Here is a 12,072-nt window from a genome sequence, read left to right as displayed (position 1 = left end):
CATCACTTAGCACTGCTTCTTCCCCATGGATTTCAGGGCTGCCTCCTCCTCCTCTTCTTAGCTGCCTCAGGTCGGCGACATTCTCGCGCGCGCTCCTCCCGCACCCACAGCAACAAAAACGCCTCTGTTTCGTCTTGTTTATACAACTGCCCCATCTTCCCCAGAAACGACGGCGTTTGTATGAAGAGCTTGCTAGTTACCATTTTCTGATAATCCCTTCCCTCCCTCCCGCCCCTCCCGCTTCGCTACGAATGTTTTTCTTCTCTCTGTTGTGCTGAAATCTAGAGTTCTTATATGATTAGTAATATTTTCTGTCTTTTAAATGCTGCATTATGGCTCATGTATAGGCAAGCAGTTGGGAGACTGCAGGGTAGCTTAATTGTACCTGAAAGGATGCCTTGGTTTGGGCATGAGACGTTTCATTTTTGGATAGAACACCTAACAAAAACATCCTTCCTGTTTCATTGCCCTTGTTTGGCACTGCAGCATGGGTGACTATATTAGATACTGATACACGGTTTCTGAAATACCGAGGCTGTGTGCCTGTTTATTTACTAGAGCTCCTCCAGCACCTTTTTTCCTTTGCTCCTGCTTGGAGAAAGCCTGTGGAAAATAAAATGATGCAAAGCTACTCATGTAGGTCAGCATGAGGGATTGGGGGAGGGCACTGCAAAGCAAAACAAAGAAAGCAGCTGTCAGAACCTAGGCATATTGCTACCAGGAGGTTTAATGTCTGTTGGCTTTGTGCCTTTGTTTTGTGTTCCTTTTTCATTCCAAAACAAGGCTGCAGTCTTATGCTAACTTATTTGGGAGTAAATTCCAGTGATATCAGTGTGTTCTATACACATCCACGTGAAAAATGTATAGGAAACAAGCAAGTGGTAATACATACTTTTTATAACATTGGTTTGATGTTCCCGTTTACTGAAGACTGCAACTAATCAATCATATGATTAACACAGGAAATAAAATGTGACGTTATGAATTCCTCTTATGTACTTAGGAAAATTATGTTAAACAGATTAAGCAGTTATATATAATACACACTTTATGTCCATGAGTAATGTAACACCATATTATCTTTGCCTTACATGTCTTAGCACGTGCCTTCAAAATCTCTGATTATACTAGTTACTTCAAACATACTTTTAAAAAACCAAATTAACACAGTAAACCACTTTTCAAAGTCAGCTCCATAAACTCATTCTAGCAGCAAACAGATTGTACCTGTCATTTGACTGTGCAGTCAAAGAAACAATACATATGAAAAGTGACACATAGCATGCATTGTAAAGATCCTGCATTTGCGGTGTATTGTTTAGTGAACATAATAAAACAAGAGTTGAAGTAATAAGACTTGAAATGGTGGTAATTTGATTTTAAAAATAGGACATCATATGAAATTTGTTTATTTCGTTGTTGTAAGAAGAACAATAGGATAACCTATTGTAGAGTTTAATGTTGGCATGACGCTCATTGTTGAGTCCTCCATAATCTCCTTCAGAACACAGTAATGAATTCTTGAATTCTACAGCAAATACTAGACAGACTTTTTATACTGGCTGGGGAATAGGAAACCTTTATGTGCAGAATTATTTTATGTCACTGTCAAAGGATATTTTGTATTCCCACATGCCAGGAACCAGAGTTAGTTCCATGTCAGAATGCAGTTCCTAGACAGGTTTTAACCTCAACATAACAAACAACAAGCATGAGTGGTATTTTGCAAAATGGTTTTTTTGTTTGTTTGCCTGCAGACAGAAACATTCTGTATTTGAACACTGGCTATGATTTGTGAAATAAAGATAATGTATGAAATTCAATGCTAGTAATACTCAGAGTAAACTCATTTAAACTAATGGATGAGTAAATTAATTTCAGTGGGTTTACTCTTGAGTATTATTACTATTATTATATTTATTTTCATCCTGCCTTTTTCCCTGACAGAGACTCAAGGCAGCTTACAGCTAAAGCAGAAACAGCTAAAAATGGGGGAAAGCAATAATTAAAAAAACATTTAAATGTCAATATATTTATCTATATATGATCTATTAAAGATACAGATCATAATGAAAACACCACAGTACCAGCCCTTCCCCTAAAAGGAATCAGTTCCCAAATACTATTGGAACAAGAAAGTCTTCACCTGGCTGCAATAAGAAGGGAGTTCCAAAGTCTGGGAGCAACCACTGAAAAGGCCCTTGGCTATGACTTCGTTAGATATCACTCAATGTCTTTTACCTCTTTGTCCCTTTATCTTACATTATTTTATTATTTTAACACTTCTTATTCCCCAAGTGAGGGCAAGGGTACAGCATATGACATACTCTCAGCTGAATATTAGGTTTTGTACTTGCAAATAGCATAGCTTTTTCATACTGCTGTAGGGAGGAAGGGTTTATAATAACAGAGATGTGGCATGTTTAGGTTTTCAGCTGAGACTGTCAGCGCAGCCACCTGCTCTGAGTCCACACACAGCAACATGACTCATCTGTCATGGCATTGTTAAGTTGACTTTTACTGTTTATTGTAGCATTTCCTACTTTTGGGTTCCTAAAACAGTTGTGAGAAGGGTTCCAAAAGAGGTGACAAGAAGCATATAGAAATGAGGAGTGCAGAACCTTCCCCTGCCAGCTGCCTATCTTCAGGAAAACATAAACTACTTTCTGGAATAACATAAGTGGTCTTAGTGCCATACTTTGTTGTCAGCCCTCATCACACACTGTGTCTGCCCAATGGTGTAGCATGTACAAGGCTGCTGCCACCATGAAGTGGCTTGGGCTAATTATCTGGATAATAACGTCTCAGTTGATGTGGGGCAAAACAATAGCCATGTTTGCACTTATAGAGCATGTTGGCTGTCATAATTTATCTCTTGGAAACATTCCAATGTTGCTGAGAGGAAAAAACCTCTCTGATGGTTTCCTTTGATCTGTTAATCCCACATATTTTAGACTATGACAGATTATTTTTAAGTGCATGAGTAAGGGTTAACACTGACAGGTAGATCATTTAACATTATACCTTATATCCATTAGAATAAACATCTCTAAGATCCATATTTCAGTACCCTTAGAAATGTATCATGATCTTGTAAAGGAGATCTATGTGCAGAAGCAAGTCCGTATTCATACCATGCTGATTATCTGCGTCCCATCAAGCTGCACCTTTTTTCCCTCCACTGGAGATGTACAACCCTGTCAAGGGACAGTAGTTGACTGTAACTGCAACTTGATCATGGCCTTTGTTAACAAGAAAAGAAGCAGACATAAACTCTTGAGTATTAACTCTTTTATGAGAATTTGACAACTTTTGGTAGGGAAAGTTCAAGTTTTGTTTAAGACTGTGAAAGAGGATACTGTACAATCTGCCATTATGTCATCTAAGCTAAGGAAACAGCAAATGCCATAGACTTTGATTTAGGTTGCATTCCTGTGCTTACTTTCCTGTATGAATAAGCTCAACTGAATACAATGGTACTTACTTTTGAGTAAGCATATGTAAGACAGCTCTTATATGGATGTCTAACTGCCATGACTGGGCTCATTTGGTAGAGTATGAGACTCTTAATCTCAGGGTCGTGAGTTTGAGCCCTGTGTTGGGCAAAAGATACCTGCAATGCAGAGGGTTGGGCTAGATGACCCTTGTGGTCCCTTCCAACTCTACAGTTCTATGGTTTTGCTTAACTTGATGAAAAAGTGGAGCATGTTATTACTGGAAGGAATTTGAAGATCAGATAGATTTAATCTTCTTTAGTGAATGGTTATCAGTTGGGTCATAACATTCCGCAAACAAAGTGGGTGGATGAAGGCAAACACTATTAAGTAAATAAACTAAATGCAGCTAATTCATACAAGCAAGCTATGCCATAATGCAAACTGCAAGATAATGTAATAAAACTCAGAATTATTAGAAACTGTGATCTGGAATAACATTTCCCCTCAAACGTGGTAAAGAAATTGGACCCAATTTACTTCTCTTTCCCATGTTTACTTGTCTTCATCATTCCCACCCTGCTTAAAAGCTTATATTCAGTTCCAACTATCTTTGAACCTCCAAGGGAAGGAATTTCTCCATCTCATCTTTCAAACCTATGTATGCAAATGTATATAAAATTCATTACTCTAGTAAACTACCATTGAGGTTCAAATCAAAATGTGCTAGATTAAATTATGCTAAAATACAAATCAGTTAACTAATAATAAAGTGCAAACCTCAGTCTTCTTCACTGCCTCTAACAGAAATCGAACAGAAAGCGCTGACAGGCTTGGAGCCATTGAGAAAGAGATGAAACATACCTGGAGGAACCCTGAGGTTCGCAGAAGAAAAATACTGAAGGAGACAACCCTCCAAAGTAGACCAATGAGGACTGAGCATTCTCAGTAGCTGCAGGACATTGAGTGTCAGTTAGAAAAGAAAAATGAGAATCGGGGGGGGGGTGTTATGCGCTGCAAGCCCCCTGTTAGCAGCTTCTTGGAGGTTAGGGCATGATTGGTTGGAAGGACTCTTTAATAAGAACACTTTTGATAGGAAAGGGTGGGCTAGATACATTCTCCAGGCTGAGGGCCATGTTGCTTCTTGGGCAGCTTGCCAGAGGCCACATGGCTGTGTTCACCCAGCGTTACAAAGTGGGTAGGGAATTGGATGTGCTACTTACTTTCATATAGTAAGTTACACTCTAGAAATACAAAGTCAGAAGTTCCTATACATACCCTTCTCTATCCATGCAAGCAAGAGTCACTAGCACAATTTAAAAACTCATTTGAGACAAACAATAGCACTTGAAGAGGGTGTGGAGCCTTGACAAATGTGGCTGGGGAAAATCCTAGAAGGCCTCATTTAGCTCTCCTTGTTGTGCAGCTCCGTACCTTGTATGAGGGAGTCTACCCGTTCCCCACAACAGCGAATTCGGGTGGTGACCTCTGATAGGACTGGTGCCAAAAAGGGATACTGAGAAATGAGGGTGTTCTCAGCATGCTCCAAGAAACAAGGGGTATGTAGAAGTACAGAAGGATTAAAATGTTCAGGTACACATTGTTTGGTAATCTCCAGGAGCCACAGAATGAGTAGCAAAGAAAAATGGAAAATCAGGTTGAGTGAATTGGCCTACTTGAATGCTTTAGTACGGAGGATAATATGCCTGGGTGACACTCCTGTTAGGAGCTTCAGATACTTTGAAAATATTTGTTTGAAGTTGTTTGTGTTCATAGAATAAAAGAATTGAAACTTCCCAAGGTAACATTAATGACATCCGCCTGCCCTATATATGGGGAAACCCAGACAGATGGGTGAGGTATAAATAATAAAATTATTATTATTATTATTATTAATCATATAAATATACCTGAAGAGCAGAATTGTGCCAGTGACTTGAGTTAGAGTGTTAGTGCAGTTGTAAATAATGACCTTGCATTAAATACTAAAGTCTAAAAATAATGTGGATAAAATTGCAGTGTCTCAAGATGGAGAATGGACCTATTGTTTGCTTTAAAGTAATTATACAGGAAAATAAACTAGCATTTTAAAGACTGTTTGACATGCTAGTTTTTCTATAAATATTATTAAACATTTGATACCTTAATACATTTTTTTAAAAAAATCTACAACTCATAACAATTATGTGGATGAAATTACAACTTGATAGTTCTTACAGTGTGTTTAGGAGCGATTATCATTTAGTAAATGAGGGCTTTTTATAGAGCAATCTTATATTTGTTTATTCAGCAGTAAGCTCAATATAGATTTCAGTGAGACTTCTGATGTGTAAGGGATTGCAGCTTTAATTGAGTGGTACTTCTCTAAGTCACTAGATTTGTTTTAAGGAGGCATGGGCTTCTCAGTGACATTTATTAGCTCAGTTTCTATCTTGACTGGCACAGAATTGGAATACTGATTCAATATGGTGTATATGGTTAAGTGACTATGTGCTTGTATTTTGCTGCTGGATAGTGCTTTTTCTGGAGAAACCTCAAGCGTGTCATGAGGCACGTATGTGTAGTCCTTCCCTTTTTATCGAATCTACTTATGTCTGTTATTGGTTCAAGAGTGAGGTACAAAGTCTTCTAGACTAGTTGGCTGAATGAAGCAGAATGTGCTATGTGCTACTAGGCTTAAGATGAAGTTCAAGAACTCTTGCTCTAAACTTAATAACAATTAAAATCACAGTGGAACAAATACCAGTCAAAACTTTTCCTTTCACTTACTTTTATGAAGGCTGATCTTATGGCTGTTGTTTTGGGCACTAGAAACATGTAGTTTTATAGTCAACACAAAAGCTGGCATTTCCATAATTCTTTTTTACATGATCTCTTTTTTTCAGTTGAGATCAGATTCTTAAAGCAGCCAAAATGCTTTCCTTCTCCAAGTACAACTTTCAAGATAAATTGTTTGCTAGGATAAGAGGAGCACCTGTATATGAAGCTACATGTTGTGATTTTTCAAGGGCTTAATACTGTATTACTTATCTTGAAAGTTTAGAAAATACATTAGAGACAGAAATCAAGAAATTTCAGGGTTCTAAGGTTTACTAATATAGTAGGGGTTTTATTCCTTTACTGAACGTTTGATGAAAAAGTTCTAAGATTAACAGTGGCTGTCATTCATATGTGATACACCCTGTAGTTCATTGTCCAAATATAATAATTATTTTATTGTTAATATATTAGGGCACAGTAAGAACATATTATGCAGTCTTCTTACAGGGAAAATATATTTCTTAATTCTTTCTTCTAGCCTGCTTTTCTATCTGTCATTAATGAGCAAAAAGCCATCTATTGTAGAGTTTTGTTTATAATGAAATATGATTTTATTTCCTTAACAAGGTACACACCCAGTTGAGCACTGAAATGTAAAGTGATTTTTTGGGTTGATTTAACATTACTTTGAATATTAGCCCTAGTTCTCACTGAGGTAGCAAAGGTGTGCCAGGGTTTTACTGCTTTAGGTTTCAGTGGGAGGCTCACAGGATTGAACATTCCCCCATATAATATATATAAATATATATATATCCATGTAGTCAGGTAGCATGTCAAGCTACAGCCTTTCCTCCTGAAATCTAGTTTTCTGTGTGCAGAAAATTTGTATGAAGGAGCAATCAGTCATGTGAGTTACCATCCACAGGCTGAAGTACCACTGTTCAGATAGAGTTTTACAAACTCAGTGAGTGCTAGACTTCAATTGTTGAGTCTCTTTTTATGTAATGGAGTTTGAAAGGGTAGACTGCAGCACTCTCAGATAACATTACAGAGCTAAATCTAAAGCCCGTAATTATAACTAAAAGCTGGCCAGAGCTTCTGGAGCTACAGTCTGAATGTTTTTTATTGCTTCAGGGTGCTTTGGGGGGGGGAGGCAATGATAACTGAGTTTTATGTCTTAAGTTTTATCCTGGTATTTTGTGTATTTTTATTTTAGCTAGAATATTGTAACACATTTGGAGTAAAACAGCAAAGAGTCTTGTGACACCTTAACATCTAACAAATTCATGTTTCAAACTTTGGTTAATTCAAACCCACTTCATCAGATTCATTAAGTGTAATCCTCAATTGGCAGCTGAGGATTATACATGTATTTATTAAATTTATTTATTATTTATTATTTATTTATTAAATTTATATCCTGCCTTTCCAGAGGAGTCCGGGGCAACAAACACACAAGTGATAAAACATCTTTAAAATATCTTTGAAACAATTTATCTTTAAAACATCTTTAAATGCATTTGGTAAAATGGACTTTAGCTTATGAAAGCTTATGCCATAACAAATTGGTTAGTATTTAATGTGCCACAGGAACCTTTGAATAGAAAAAGAGTTGAAGGTCTAAAGAAGGGTAAGGAGATTGTTCCAAGCATGGCCAGAATTACCTGGTCAATCCAGAGGGCTTGCTAATACCATTTCTCTACCCTCAGATAAATTACAGCAGCTCTTAAGTGCTTCCCTGCTTGACAATAAAAAGGGAAGTGGTGGCAGTTTAATGAATATCAGAGGAATGCACCTCATACCCTGTTTATCTCATAAGGGAGAATGGGAGTGATTGCCCCGTGGTTAAAGAAATCAGTGAATGTGTGGTTCCAGTTAATGCATGTTTTCAATATACAGTATAGAGAGGAGCCTTGAAAAGTGTGAATGAGGAAGGAAAATGGGAGAGGCCAGTGTCTGTATTCTTTATAAGAACTTCTGTTGAAATTGAGTCATAGATTTGTATGACTCAGTTAAGTGTCAAGTCTTCAAAGTCAGCAGGGCAAAATGTTAGACATATACTGTCACAACTTCCTGAAAAGTGGGGAAAATAAAAGCATGGCTAGAATTGCAGCACGCTGAAGAACTTGACAAGCCAGATTTTAAAGTTGTATTTTAAAAACATTTTTCTAATATCTGGATTTAATGAAGTCTGCAAAGCTGTTCATCATGAAGATAGCCCCTTCTTGTGCACAAAGTGTGCTCACTTCCCATCCACCTAAGTGGATCTTTGTGACTCCTAATTTGTCATCTTCCTTTTAGCCCAGCAGCTGGTGCTGAACATATGAACCTCCTTCCTTCACAGTTCCTTTCAGCCTTGATAATCTTATTTCATGAGGTGTTGCTGTCATCCACCACTGCACCCCATCCCAACATGGATAGAGTGGTGAACCTTGACAAACTCTCGGACTTCTGGCAAATCATTTCTTAGCCTAACCTACCTCACATGGTTTTGTGCAAATACACTGTCCATCTTCAGATTGTATAAATCTTTAATCTTTTAATAAAGATATCTAAGGAGAATAACATTTAGAATATTTTAGTACGTACTTTTTTGTAAGATTAAAAGGAGGAATCATTCATACATGGCATCCTGAATGCATTGCAGGAAGAGATGACTAAAAGTTTCATAGTCAATAAAAGGGGGGAGGTGGCTATTGCAGAGACAGGCAGAAGAAGAAGCAATGAGACCCTAACCTAGCTTCAACTTGGGGATGACAGTGGGAGTTCATGATCTTACATATGGTACAACACTTCAGAGAGTGGTTTGCAGCATGATATAGACTATCTGCCGTACTTCTTATCAGCATGGAGCTGCGGAGGCTGTGAGGCGAAGGTTGTTCCTAGTTTTGTGCTGAGCTTTGGAGATCCTTGCTTCAGACGTTCAGCATGGCATCAGATACCAGACTCCGCCCCTCTGAGGCCAGGGCCAGCATGTATTTTAGCTGTCTACTAAGGCCAATCGAAATTTTTCTATCCCTTTTTAAGGCTGATTTTTTTGGTAACAATTTTGTTAATATCTATTTATTCAAAAGCAGAATAAAATGAAGGTTGTGAAATATTGGCTAACTTGTCAATCAAATTGTGCACAGCTTCTTGCTTCCAGGGTTATTTGCTTGTGTCAGGTTAAGTTCTGCATGTGCAGAATGGAGAAGGTATAAACATGCATCACATTATCTGATTCAGTGGAAGACATTTTCATAATGTTATTTTCTCTCCCAATGAGTTTGTGAGAACATTTTTTACTGAGTTACTGGGAAACTCAGACAATCAGAGGGGAACACTTTTGTTGTTTGTTAAGATGCTTATCTTAAGAAAGAGAAACTTTCTTGGGGGAGAGTATTGTATATATTTCATGGAACAGACAAACACTTGTTCAGATTTCACTGAGTGGCAGATTTAAGATTTTAAAAATGTATATAGCAGTGCACCAGTAGCAATTAAGCCTCACCATGAACAGTGCATGTACAACCAGGGCCCAGATCCTTGCTCCATCTTCCTCCAGCAGTGGATTAGAAGACGAAAGTGCTTTACAGAAACATAAAATGATAAATTCACACAGGCCATCTGAGAAAGGAAGAGTCCTGGAGACTCAACTATACAGCTGCAAATAAAACATTTTAAGTGTGTTTTAAATGCAGTATACAATGTGATACTAGATGGCGATGGTGAGCGTTTTTATATGTGTGTAGATGTGTATGTTTTTAATATGTGTGTACATTCCACCCCAGTGCCATTTCTTCGCTTCCATGTAGCACCTGTATGGAGTGAAAGGAATAGTATTCCCATTTACCACCATCCCTGAAGATTTTTGCTTTGCACAGGGTTCTCAGGAAGAAAGAAGCAACACAGCTTCTTCTCTTCCTAAGTACCTGTACAAAGTGAAAGGATCATCTCCTTCTCTGGTCATCTGCAATATGCAATGAACAGGGAAATGTAATAGTCCATGGATGATGGGAGTTGTAGTCTCCATGGGGAAAGAGGATGCATCAGATTTTTTTCTAATCTTTTCTAATCTTGTTTTTGGAATTGATTGCTTATTTTTAAAAGGTGAAAATAACTCTTTTTTGTTTTTAATTTCAGGTAAATCAGAACATTTACGCTGTCCAGAAACAGAGGTAAGAACTTGTAAAAGTGTTTGTTCTGTTTGATACACTAGTGCAATGAATCTTAGGGCATTTATATATATAGCTCTCCCAGGTATCTGTACTGATATGCTGAGAGAGCACTGCCCCAGGGGAGAGAAATGTGTGCAGTCTGTCAGCTCACAACCCCTCTGAATACAGAAGAAAGCTTCAAGCAGTGGAGCTTTCAAAATGCAAATGCTAAGCAGGGAAAGGACTTCTTTTGGCTAGGCAGATGCTGCAATGGAGGGAGGAGCAAAAGGGTCAAGCAGTACACAATCAGAGCAGCCCTTCCTCTTTTTCAGCTTTCCCAACTTTTCTAGCTTTTTGCTGTCCTTGACCAGCACCATCAACTGTCTCTGTGATGGTCTATGTGAAAGCCCCATGTAAGCAGCTTCACGCTAGTGTTAGAAACTGAGATGTGAAAGCTAGGTGCTAAATGGCACCTTAAACCTAGGTTATGGGTGCAACAAAGGAATGTCTAGGTGTGCTTTTTATATAACTAGAATACAAAGCTGAAAATGAATGAACTGCAGCTAAAATATTATGTTCATTTTTCACATGGTATAGTCCTTCCCCTGCCCACTCTCCTAATGTTCTTAAGAGGGTCTCTTCTCCAGTCTTCAGAAAGTAGCTAGAAGTGGGGAACCAGAAAAAGGTCCTCCTTTTCTTCCACTCTGCAGTTTTAATCTGAAATTTTAGGTGCAGTACTGTGCCCACAGCTCAGAAACTGCTCACATTAATGAAATTCCATGTTGCAAAATGCGTTTAGAACAATGGGAGTTTCGAACAGTGCTTCACTGCTCCTTACACCCCCAAAAACTAAGGGTTCAACAAGCAGCATTTCAAAATGTTTCCCACTGCTCCTGAAAGCTCTGAAAGTCAGGTTTAATTCACACATGCTGATTTCACAGCTCTGTCGGTTATTTTCTCATAGGAAAAACTTGAGCTCTTTAAAGAATATGAGGGCTGTGTTTGACCCATATTTATTTCTTTTTAGCACTGAGAGAAATCTGTATGATTCCGCTTAGTGTCTTAACAGCTGTACCCAATGCTAGGGAAATTTCACAGGAGCACTTACATATTATTTGATGCAGTTGTATCCTGCCCTTCATAGAGCTTAAAGTGGTATTTTAGCCTCAAAATACAACTGGAAGAGAGGTTGGTTGAGTGATGGTAACAATGTAGTTAGTTTTGCAAGAATTTGGACATAGGATTTCCACCACATTAAAAACCATTTTAGCCATTGTGTCATAATTGTCAGGGAATATAAAGTTTCTATAAAGAACAAGATCCAACCTCTTTCCAGGTAGAGTTTTTGTAGCTTTTGCCCTCACCTGTCGGTCAGGGTAAACTGGGAGTCTTGTGTGGCTGATCTGTATCTCTACCACCTTGCCTCAAGGGCTCTCTCACATGATAATGCTACTGTTGACTGAGTTCTCTCTTTTGGTGAAAAGGGTATTTGATAGTAATCAGTTTTCATTGGAGGCATTGATTTGGCTACTGAGTTTCTAGGATTTAGGGACTTAGATAGTTATTGTTTCTGACTCATATGCTGGCTTTTGTATCTCGATGGCCCTGTGCTTGCTATACTGCTGCTGAGATTTAATATGCAACTGCCCCCTGGTTTTTGTCACTATTTTTAATACACTAGAAATACACTGAATTACTAATAGTGGTGGGAAGATCTCTGTACTTTCTGGAGATAAAGATCA

The 12,072-nt window shown here is 38.2% G+C and overlaps 1 protein-coding gene across 6 annotated transcripts in view; it reads left to right on the top strand.

Moving 5' to 3' along the window:
• Positions 1-12,072, top strand: part of SPIRE1 (spire type actin nucleation factor 1) — an 86,683-nt gene that overhangs the window by 957 nt on the left and 73,654 nt on the right. For all 6 annotated transcript variants that reach the window (XM_083518654.1, XM_083518652.1, XM_083518650.1 and 3 more), the window contains exon 2: positions 10,317-10,351. In XM_083518654.1, the coding sequence (XP_083374780.1) occupies positions 10,317-10,351 (35 nt within the window). The remainder of the gene's footprint in view (positions 1-10,316; positions 10,352-12,072) is intronic.

The sequence above is a fragment of the Podarcis liolepis genome (assembly GCF_965112155.1).
Source record: "Podarcis liolepis genome assembly, chromosome: 8".
Classification (NCBI taxonomy): domain Eukaryota; kingdom Metazoa; phylum Chordata; class Lepidosauria; order Squamata; family Lacertidae; genus Podarcis; species Podarcis liolepis.
The sequence above is the reverse complement of the archived record's forward strand: the minus strand, read 5'-3'. Positions and strand labels throughout refer to the sequence as shown.